Genomic DNA, 12,151 nt, shown 5'->3' with positions numbered 1-12,151 from the left:
CAATCTGTCATTCTAGCAAACATCTAGTGCCTGGCCCGTGGGCAGTTCCAGTTGTAAGATTACTTACCTCAAAGTTAAATCTAAATAAACCCAAGCAAGCTTATCCTTTTCTATCCAAGCAACACCTAAAATAAATCCAATATTTAACTCAATATTTTGGGTCTAACTCCAATTAACCAAATTATTCAAAGACCTCTAATCCTAAACTATGGCTCAGTCTAATCTTAATTCCAAAACCCAATTTTGTTGGCTATCTGAACATACACAAATTCCAAAATTAATAACTTAATTTTCCACAATTAATCTTAATTAAAAAATAATCAACCAACAACTTACTCCAAACTTACCAAACTTCAAAAGAAAAATGGCTTCTACTTTGATGAGAAATGCCTCTAAAAGTCTCAAATCTTGAATCTAAAGTCCAAACCAAGGATATTTGAACAATTTTAACCCAAAACCAACACATATAAATTTTAATCTAACAATCCCCAAACCAATTGGTGTTCAAGAGTAACCAGAAGAATTGCAAACCTTACCCAAAACATCTGTCGAACAACCTTGAATCCGGTTGATGGCTGATTCAACAATTTCTAACTCCAATCTAAAGTCAAATAATGCAACGAAAGTTAACTTTCATTCCAAACTTAATGGGCATCCAAAAATCTTTCAAGAAACCCAACCCAACAAGAAAAGATCTTACCCAAATCCAAGATTTTGGCGAAAACCTGAGGTTGAACGTCAATCAGAATGATGATATGAGTAAAAACTGCCAGGTCGACCGATTCGCTACAGGGAAAAAGTGATCTGACACATCGGCCAATGGTGGTCGTTAGTGGAGTCGCTCGCAGCACGTCTGGGAACACAGGTTGACAACTGGAGCAGCATGGCTAGGAGACGTGTAGGTCACGAGGCTGGGCTGGATGGCTTGCCTAGAGGACGAGTGGCGGAGAAGATCTGGCAAGTGGTAGAGGCCGAAGGCCAACATGGTGAGATCTGAGCTGGCGCAACGTCGACGGCTGTTGGGTGTATGGTGTGAAACAACAGCATGATAAAGTATGAGTATACAATACTCAATAAGTAACCGTACTGCTGAGGTCGGGCTAGGCATCTATGTCCTCTAGATGCCTACCTTTTGTGTAACATAAAAACTTCTCTAGTCCTCATGGGACACATACATACATTAAAAACTGATTTCTATCTTACTGTAGTTAAGCATGCCCACTACCTCTGGTGAATCATGAAGGAAACACAACCCCTTGTGAATCCCGAAGGAAACACAACCCCTTGTGAATCCCGAAGGAAACACAACCCCTGGTGAATCTCGAAGGAAACACAACCCTTGATAAATCCCGAAGAAAACACAATATCTAGTGAATCCCGAAGGAAACACAATCTGGTGAATCCCGAAGGAAACACAATATCTTGTGAGTCCCAAAGAAAACATAATATCTCGTGAATCCCGAAGGAAACAAAATATTTGGTGAATCTCGAAGGAAACACAATAGCTAATGGCCATCTAACTAATCAGTAAAGACACTATCACAGTCTCAACATCAAAATTATCACAATATGGTTTTATAACATACGTATACACCTCAACATCATGGCCATACCACATGCATATACGCCTCAATATCCTCATATCACATACAACCTCAGTGAATCAAGTATCATCTCTTACTAGCATGCAAGTATCTACGTGCACAAATAAATCTTTCAGATTCTCATACAAGAACATATATCGGTCATACTATATTATCTATTTATCATGCTATCGTTCTGTTCTAATATTCATATATCATGCTAGCATATATCTTGTGTCTATCCCGTGGGCAGTTTCAGTAGTAAGATTACGTACCTTAATCCAAAATCCACAGAGAAAATAAGACAACCAAAAGATGACAGGGGTTTGAAATAACGACTCTAACCTACGATAAATTTCAGTTCAACAATAACTGTGAAACCTTAGTCCCAAATCCAAAATACCCAAAAGCTTACCCAAAGAAACTTGATCAACAACCACTCCCAAGATTTCAACTTCAAAATCTCCTCTTAACAGATTTTAAATCCCAATGGACGATGACTTGGAACCTTAAAGATATAATGGTTAAGTCGACATTTAATTCAGTAATCAAAGCGTGCCCACAAACCAAAAACAAGGACCACAACTCTTACTAAAACTCTTGTCGAACAATCTCGGATCTACTGGATAGCCGCTTCTATAATTTCCCAAGCTCAAATCTAAAATCAAAATGATGTGACTAATTTAACTTTCATTCCAACTTAATGGGAATCCAAAGAAATCCTTCAAGAAACCCGACCCAATAGAAAAAAGATCTTACCCAAATCCAAGATTCCGACGAAGACCCATGCAACAGGGGCTGGGCAGCGCGGCGATGGGCGATGGAGAAGATCGGCTGGAGGCGAGGGCGGCGGCCCTAACGTGGACGGCTTCATCAAACAAGTACGGCATGGTCAAATCTCGCGATGGCGACTCGAGCTGATGGGAGACGAGCACGGCACGCGACGGTCAAGTGGCTGCGGCGATGGCGGCATGGACGCTACTCTTACCGGCTGGGCGAGATCGGCGCATGAAAGGGCGAGTGAGACTGGACGAGCGGTTGGCCGGCAAGTCAAGATCGACGACGAGAAACGGTGGAGATTAGCTACTTGGTTCGGGCAGCGGTGGTCTGGACGAGCGGCTGAGGAGAATGAGTGTCTGGGCGAGTACGATGGCGAGCAGGGAAAATTCAAGGGAGGGGGTGTGCGGCGTGAGGAGAAGGAGAAGGAAATTTTTTTTTTTTATAAAAATAATAATAATAATTTAAAAAAAAACTAAAAAGGAAATAAAATAATCTTTATTTTATTCTTTTCCTTATTCCACTTTATTTTATTAACTTCCTTTCTTTCCCAAAAAATGAAATTATTTCCTGCCATTAATTTTCTAATTGAATAATTTCAACGCCAAATCCATTAATTTCCCGCAATTACACTTGAAGTCTAAAATTCCAAAAATTCTCTCAAATAATAAAAATTACTGAAATTAAATTAATAAAAAAAAATGTGGGGTGTTACATACACTTAAAAGTCTAAAATTCGAAAAAAGCCCTCAAAAAAAGGAAAATACTGAAATTACATTACTGACAAAATTTTGGGTGTTACATTCTTCCCCACTTACGGAACTTTCGTCCTCGAAAGGTTACTCCTGGAATAGCTCTGGGTATTGGGCCCTCATCTCATCCTTTAGCTCCCAAGTGGCTTCCTTGAACTGATGATTCTGCCACAGGACTTTCACAAATGCTATATCCTTGCGGCGTAATGTCTTTACCTCTCTGGCAAGAATCTCTACAAGTTTCTCCTCGTAGCTCAAGTTGTCATTCAATTGCAAGGGCTCAAAGTCAACTACATGGGACAAGTCTGTCACATACTTCATCAGCATCCAAACATGTAAGACATTATGAACTGAAGGCAGTGCTAGGGGTAATGCCAAACGGTAAGCTATGGGGCCAACTCCTTCCAAGACCTCGAAAGGTCCAATGAATCTCATACTCAACTTCCCTTTCCTGCCAAACCTTAGAATACCTTTCATGGGTGCCCCTTTTAAGAACAGTTTAACAATAGTCTCAAATTTCAAGTTCTTACGTCTCACATCGGCATAGCTCTTCTGTCTGCTCTAAGCTATTCGCATATGAGCCCTGATCTTCTAAATTGCCTCATTTGTGGTTTGCACTAGTTCAGGTCCTAGAAATTTCCTCTCTCCTACCTCATCCAAACACACAGGAGACCTACAACTCTTCCCATAAAGGGCCTCAAATGGTGACATCCCAATAGTGGACTAGTAGCTATTATTATAAGAAAACTCCATCAAATGCAAGTGAGCATCTCAGCTTCCTGAAAACTCTATGACACAGGCATGCAACATGTCTTCCAATATCTGATTCAATCGCTCTGTCTACCCATCAGTCTTTGGGTGAAAAGCTGTACTGAAATCCAACCGAGTCCTCAAAGCTACCTGAAGACTCTTCCAGAAGTTAAACATGAAACGAAGGTCTCTGTCTGACACGATGAACACAGGCACTCCATGCAATCTCACCATCTCCTTCATGTATAACTGTGCCCATTTATTTACTAAAAAGGTGGACTTTCTAGGTATGAAATGTGCTAATTTTGTAAGTCTGTCTACCACAACCCAAATTACCGTGAAACCTTTGGCTATCCGTGGCAACCCCACGATGAAGTCCATCGATACATGCTCCCACTTCCATTATGGCACACTTAATGGCTCTAACAAGTCTACTGGCTTTTGCCTCGAGACTTTCACTTGTTGGCACACCAAGCACTTACTGACAAACTCTGCAATCTCTCTTTTCATATCATTCCACTAGTAATAACATTTCAAGTCCTGATACATTTCAAGGAGAATAAAAAATAAGGAACTATGAGCCTTTGACAACAACTCACAAATGTCCCTGATAGAGGAGACCACCTCCCGTTGATACCGAGAATTCGCCATCCTGGCCTGACTCTACCCTACAAACTCTCTCTCCATATAAGGGTCACAATGTTTGAACCCCAAATCCTAATTTCTCTACTTGAGTATGTTCCCTACTAAGACTAGTGTGATGAGTTGGTTGATGTGGAAACTAGTGTGGAATGGTAGAGGAAAAAGTGGAGATTTGAAGAAAAGAGGAAATTTGGAAGTTTAACTTTTGGGAATAATTTGAAAATTTGGCTAAGTATAGAATTTTATATGTTGATGCGTTGGAAGAGTGGTTGGTGAAGGCATGCGGCTGAAAAAGGAAAAAGGAGATGATGCATTGGAAGGCACACAAATAGGCGAGGCATGCATAGAAAGGCAACCCATGTGTCGAGCAGCCTCAGCTAGTGCCCATGCCATGCATCGAGCAGCCTCGGCCAACAGCCATGCCATGCATCGAGAAGCCTTGGCTAGCGCTCATGCCATGCATCAAGCAGCCTCGGCCAGACGCCCTACCAATGCATCGAGTGGGCATACCCATGTGTTGAGCGCCCTGCCGAGCAGCCATACCGTGCATCGAGGTGCCCTACCATGCAGTCAAGCGTGCAGCCCATGTGATCGAGCGAGTGAGCGATGGCCAGCATATGCCGCACGTCGATCCATCGAAGCAGCACGCCCATGCGTCGAGTGAACAGCCTATGCAACGCGCCTATGCGTTGGTGGCCAGCACTATACGCCCATGCCAAGCAAGTTGTGCGATGCTACCTAGTGAGCCATGCGTCGAGGAAGGACGGTCGCCCTATGCGTTGGTGATGGTTAGCTTCTTGCGATGGCTAACTTAAATTGTAATGAGAGTGAATTGGCTTGCTATGCGTTGATGATAGGCTATGCATTGAGTATGGATTATGTGTTGAACATCCAAGAGTTGGACGCATACAAAGGATGAGATCAACAGGAGAACATCATCAAAACCATGTGTCTTCTTGGGAGGAAAGCCTTAAGCCTTAAGAATTTGAGGTGGTGGCATCTAATTGGAGGCTCATGCATTGGAGACGTGGGTGGAAGACACTTAGCTTGTGATGATCACAACATTGCGTTGGTGGGGTGAGAAGTAGACACTTGGCCATACAGCCAAGTAGGTGGTGTCAACTCTGGAGAAGGTTTGGACGCCTATAAATAGAGCCAAAAGACTTCATTTTTAGATCACAATCAGAAATACCGTTAAAAGAGTGGGAGAGTTGAGCAAACCTTGCGTTGGAGCCAAATCCATGCGTTAGTCATAGAGGACGCATTGGACAGTGAAGTCTGAAGAGGACGCATCAACTTGGGACGAAAAGTTCTCCCAATTTACTCGTGCGTTTGGAGTGATTTCAAAGCCACTTGAAAGCTCTGAAAGTCTAGTTTTCAAGGTAGGCTTCCAGAAGAAAAGTGCGAAGGGATCGGGCTGGAAACGGAGAAGAATATAGAAGGGTTAGGCTGTCGGATCAGTTTGAGCCAGTTTTGAAGATTCTGTGATTCCGGCCAAACCACGAGGATTTCGGAGCTCAAATTTTTGGGTACGATTCTTGAGACATTTTAGAATATTTTTATAGAAGGAAGTATTACAAAATAAGATAAAGAACTTTGATTAATCTAAGGTGTAAGTTGAATCTAGATTCTAGGGGTGAAAAGGGAGCCTGAGGTAGAAAAGGGAGCTACTAGAGTGAAAAGCTCCTAAGCAATCAAGGTGAGTGGCTAAAACGTTTTGACTAAAACATTTTCTTAAAATGTTTGATTACAACGTATTATAGAAAGCATATTTTAAAGCAGATTATTCTCATGCCAGCTAGTTTTACAAAGTAATTTCCAAGCAAACTATGAGTTATGTTTTAAACGCATGCATGTGTGAGAAATTGTTGAAAAGCGATTTATATGTGTTAAATATACTTAACATGTGTTAGTACCTTTAAAGCCATGTTTTTATATGTGTTATACTTTACATGCTTTAAAGAGAAGGTCATTTATGACTAGTTTTACTTAAAACGCGATACCGAAGGACATTTGAGAAGGTATCCGCCCAACTAGATACTGAAAGACATTTGAGAAGGTATATATTGGTACTGAAGGACGTTTAAGAAGGTACCAAACCAACTAAATACTGAAAAACGTCTGAGAAGGTATCTGAATAGATGTACCTAAGGTATGACAGTACTTAGTATGGCCACATGCACATAGGTAGTTAGAGTCAGAGATTGAGCAAAAAGGTTCTCTCTTGACTAGCAGTTAGTGTTGGGATTGTTTTATCCACAGTAAGGGTTATTCTCAACTGAGAAATAGTTTTACTATTTTATAATTAAAACATCTTTGTATGTTTTATGCTTGGAAAATGTTTATACTGCAGTACAAGTACTGTAGAAGATTATATTTTAGTTAAACTCTTTATTGAGATTTTGCATGAGAATCAATTATCTTTCTTAAGTCACTCACTGGGTGCAAGCTCACCTCGTTTTCAAATGTTTTCTTCCCCCCTCCCCCCCAGGTAGCGGTCAAATTCTCTGAAGATAGCTCTGCATCTGCTTTTCCATTAAAGGATAAAAAGATTTGTAACCCGTCTGTTTAGGTGGTTACTGTTAATATTGTACACATGTTACTGTTGTTCATATAGGGACTAGGGTTTTTGGGTTTTGGGACCTACGAATCTAGTGTTGTAATGACTCTAAATATGTTATGTTTTGTTTAGGTGGTTACTGTTAATATTGTACACATGTTACTATTGTTCATATAGGGACTAGGGTTTTTGGGTTTTGGGACCTGCGAATCTAGTGTTGTAATGACTCTAAATATGTTATGTTTCTGAATTAATAAATTTTGGCCTAAAGATATTCCGCTGTATATGAGTTTGATATTGGTATCAGAGTTATTCCGCAACAGTTAGTAGGCAGTAAGTGTCAGCCACAGGGTTGATAACTGCTGCAGTCACGCCCTTTCCTAGGCTAAGAGGTTGGTCTGGGGTGGGGTATGACAGCTTGGTATCAGAGCAAAGGTATACGTAAACTTGGGAAAGGTTTGAGCTAGTTTACTAATAAAGCATATGGTATTGGGTGAAAGAGAGTGTTCATGCACTAGATTAAGTCCCATAGATAAGTCCCTAACATGTGTACCTAATAATTAGGCAAAGATGCTGAGGAAAAGTGGCAAGCAGAGTAAGTAAACTGAGGAGAGGAATGTTGACCCTACCAGCGGAGGTCCTGAAGTTAGACAGGACCCATATCCGAAGGGGAAAAGAGATAGAGACTCAGTAGAGTAGGAAGCGACTTCTGTAAATGAGTCGAGTACATCAAGGGTAGATGTAGAACCCTAGATGGAGGATCAAGTATTTGATAGAATCACTCAAAGATTGGCGGTGAGTGTAGGATCGATTCAAAACGATCCAGAAAAGAAATTTGACATCGAGAGGCTTGAAGCTTTAAGAGCTATGACGTTCGATGGAGCCACAGATCCAGTAGATGCTGAGATCTGGTTGGATTTGATTAAGAAATGTTTTAAGGTTATGAGGTGCCCTGAGGACCATAAGGTCGAGTTAGCGACATTCTTGCTGTAGAAAGGGGTTGAGAAGTGGTGGAAAGTGATAGAAGCCATGAGGAATAGTTCGGAAACTATGACTTGGTCTGAATTCAAACGGGTATTTGAGGATAATTACCACGTTAGTTATTTTAAAGAAGCAAAGAGGGAGGAATTCCTTAGGCTAACTCAGGGAGTAATGACGATTGCTGAGTATGAGTAAAGATTTACTAAGTGATCTCAATATGCTCTTCCTATCATCACGGAAGAGAATGGGAGGTGTAGAAGATTTGAGAATGGTCTAAGAAAGAAGATACGTACACCCGTTACCTCTACATCCAATTGGGTGAATTTCACTCAGTTAGTTGAGACCACTATTCGAGTAGAGTAGAGTGTAGCGAGGAGATGTACTCCAGCCAGGTGAAGGACAATTTAAGATGTCTGGAGAAACTGAAAAGTAAGAGATTTAGACCCCCGTTCTCTGGATAGTCAGGTATGAGGAATTTTGGAGGCACGAGCCAACAAAGTTCAGGTCGAAAGAGGTCAAGACCTGCAGCTGGACCGAGTGGTAGATCGGTATCAGGTCGTGCTAGCGAGTCAGTAGCTAGTATAGGGAGGAAACCACTTTGTGTAAACTGTGGTAGACCCCTTACAGGAGCATGTTATGGAAACAGGAATGTGTGTTTCCAATGCAGACAAGCGGGGCATTTTAAGAGAGATAGTTCTCAACTAGGTCATGGAGCACAGATTGAGCAAAGAGGGGTTGCACAGACTATAAACCATCCTAGAGTGAACGGAACTAGAGGTGAGGGATCCGTTGTAGCTAAGCAGAAAGGGATAGCTGGACGACCCCAACAACAACAGCAACAGCAGCAGCAGCAGGGTAGAGTATACACTATGACACACCAGGAAGCGGAAGAGGCTCCAGATGTCGTAACTGGTACGATAACTTTATGTAATCAATCCGCTTATGCATTATTTGGTCCTGGTGCTATGCACTCATTCATATCTAGCATGTGTGCATTACATATAGATAGAGTGCCTGAGCGTATGAATGAGGATTTGTTTATCTCTACGCCTGTAGGAGATACTCTAGTTGTACATGAGTATTACAGAAATTGTGAAGTAATTCTTGGAAATCAGAGTTTTTGGGTTGACTTGGTTCCATTAAAATTACTAGAGTTTGATGTTATCTTAGGTATGGATTTCCTCGTATAGATGATCTCTTCGAACAGTTAAAGGGAGCCACGGTATTCTCTAAGATAGATTTGAGATCGGGTTATCACAAGTTGAAGGTGAAAGACACTGATGTTCCAAAGACTACATTCAGAACTAGGTATGGACATTATGAGTTCCTAGTAATGCCGTTTGGATTGACAAATGCTCTTGTGGTATTTATGGACTTGATGAATAGGATATTTCATTATTATTTGGATCAGTTTGTGATGGTTTTCATAGATGATATACTAGTGTATTCTAATAGTGCAGAGAAGCACAAAAAACATCTGAGGATGGAGTTACAGATTCTAAGAGAAAATGAGTTATATGCCAAATTTAGTAAGTTTGATTTTTGGTTAAATCAAGTCGTATTCCTTGGGCATATAGTTTCAGCTGATGGAGTTAGCATTGATTCCCAAAAGATAGAAGCAATAGTTAATTGGGAACGACCCCTGAATATAACCGAAGTACGCAGTTTTCTGGGTTTAGTAGGTTATTATAGGAGATTCGTGGAGGGCTTCTCTAAGATAGCTCTACCGTTGACAAACCTGACCAAAAAAGATGCGAAGTTTGAGTGGTTGCCATAATGCGAGCATAGTTTTCGAGTATTGAAACAGAGATTAGTGTTAGTACCCGTATTAACTCTACCTACACCAGGTAAAGAGTTTGAGGTCTATTGTGATGCATCCCGACAAGGGTTAGGGTGTGTGCTGATGCAAGAGGGAAAGGTAGTAGCTTATGCTTCTCGACAATTAAGGAAGCATGAATGTAACTACCCTACACATGATTTAGAATTAGCAGCAGTTGTGTTAGCTTTAAAGTTGTGGAGACATTACCTGTTTGGTGAGCGATGTCATATATTCATGAATCATAAAAGTCTAAAGCATATCTTTGATCAGAAGGAACTAAACTTGAGACAAAGAAGATGGCTCGAGTTGATCAAGGATTATGACTGTACCATTGACTATCACTTAGGTAAAGCAAATTTAGTACCTGATACTTTAAGTCGAAAAACTAGATCAGCTAGAGCTAGTATCAATTCAGTGAAGGGTACACTGATTCATGATTTGTATAATGCTAGAGCGGCATTATCAATCGATCAAAAAGAAGGGTTATTAGCTTCATTTCAAGTGCGCCCTACACTCATAGAAGATATTCTACATAAGCAGTTAAAGGATTCTAATCTTCAGAACTTAGCTAAAAAAGTAGATAAAGGATTGAGGACAGACTACCAATTAAGAGCTGACAAAGTGCTATTGAAAGAAGGTAGGATATGCGTACCTAAGGACTTATCACTTAAACAAGCTATTCTAGAAGAAGCACATAGTTCGGCCTATGCTATGCATCCGGGTAGTACGAAGATGTACAGAACATTAAAGAGATCATACTGGTGGCTTGGTATGAAAAGAGAAATAGCGGAGTATGTTGACAGGTGTCTAATATGTCAACAAGTTAAACCGGACAGATAGAGGCTAGCAGGATTACTTAATCCACTCCCAGTACCAGAGTGGAAATGGGAGCATATTACGATGAATTTCCTGTTTGGATTACCTAAGACACCAGCGAGATATGATGGTATATGGGTAATTGTGGATAGATTGACAAAAAGAGCTCAGTTTTTACTTGTTAAAGTTACTTATACCCTAGACCAATTAGCTAAGCTATATGTTGATCGAGTTGTGAGTCAGTTTGGAGCTCTAGTTTCAATTGTATCAAACCAAGACTCTAGATTTACATCAAAGTTTTGGCCTAGTTTGCAGAAAGCTATGGGAACCAAGTTAATTTTTAGTATCTCTTTTCATCCACAGACGGATGGTCAGTCTGAGCGGAAAATCCAGACATTAGTAGACATGCTGAGAGCGTGTGTATTGCAATTTAAGGGCACTTGGGATACACATCTATCGTTAATCGAATTTGCGTATAACAACAGTTAGCATTCGAGTATCGGGATGGCACCGTATGAGGCACTATACGAAAGGCCATGTAGAACTCCTATATGTTGGAATGAAGTCGGTGAAAGGAAATTATAGGTCCAAAACTTATGCAACAGACATCAGGCAGCGTTAAGATTATAAGAGATAATCTTAAGACGGCTCGAGATAGGCAAAAGAGTTACGCTGATAAGCGAAGAAGAGAATTAGAGTTTGAAGTTGGTGATAAAGTATTTCTGAAGTTATCTCCGTGGAACGGAATACTTAGATTCGGTAGAAAAGGGAAATTAAGCCCAAGATATATTGGACCTTACGAGATAATAGAAAGAGTTGGCTCGATGGCATATCGATTGGATTTACCTCCAAAATTATCTCGTATTCACGATGTATTTCATGTGGCAATGCTTAAAAAGTATGTGCCAGATCCTACCCATGTGTTGCCTGAGCAACCGGTACAGTTGAAAGAGAATTTGTCTTATGAAGAGGAACCAGTAGAAATCCTTGACAGAAAAGAACAGGTTTTAAGGAATAAGACAATCCCGTTGGTAAAGGTACTATGGCGAAACCATAGCACGAAAGAAGCAACATAGGAAGCCGAAGAGAAAATCAGAAACAATATTCGCAGTTGTTTAGTTGACAGACTTGTAGCGAAATTTCGAGGACAAATTTTTATAAGGGGGAGGTAAATGTGAACCCCGAATCCTAATTTCTCTACTTAAGTATGTTCCCTACGAAGACTAGTGTGATGAGTTGGTTGATGTGGAAACTAGTGTGGAATGGTAGAGGAAAAAGTGAAGATTTGAAGAAAAGAGGAAATTTGGAAGTTTAACTTTTGGAAAAAATTTGGAAATTTGGCTAAGTATAGAATTTTGTGTGTTGATGCATTGGAAGAGTGGTTGGTGAAGGCATGCGGCTGAAGAAGGAAAAAGGAGATGATTCATTGGAAGGCACATGAGTAGGCGAGACATGCACGGAAAGGCAGCCC

General features: G+C 40.7%; 1 protein-coding gene across 1 annotated transcript; it reads right to left on the bottom strand.

The window, feature by feature from the left end:
* Positions 1-3,199: 3,199 nt before the first annotated feature.
* On the bottom strand, positions 3,200-4,105 carry LOC120069503 (uncharacterized). The gene is made up of 2 exons (XM_090315646.1): positions 3,957-4,105; positions 3,200-3,668 (listed from the first exon to the last, which is right to left on the bottom strand). Exons 1-2 carry the CDS (start codon positions 4,103-4,105, stop codon positions 3,200-3,202), a joined length of 618 nt encoding a protein of 205 aa, XP_090171772.1.
* Positions 4,106-12,151: the final 8,046 nt, after the last annotated feature.

This window comes from Benincasa hispida, chromosome 7, assembly GCF_027475165.1.
Source record: "Benincasa hispida cultivar pf3 chromosome 7, pf3_genome.v1.1, whole genome shotgun sequence".
NCBI lineage: Eukaryota > Viridiplantae > Streptophyta > Magnoliopsida > Cucurbitales > Cucurbitaceae > Benincasa > Benincasa hispida.
This window is presented reverse-complemented; position numbering and strand designations above follow the sequence as displayed.

Coding starts and splice junctions, on each gene's coding strand:
- LOC120069503 (XM_090315646.1), bottom strand. CDS start 4,105: ATGAAGGAGATGGTGAGATTGCATGGAGTGCCTGTGTTCATCGTGTCA. Junction 3,669..3,956: donor TTTCACCCAAAGACTGATGG/GTAGACAGAGCG, acceptor AGCTTAGAGCAG/ACAGAAGAGCTATGCCGATG.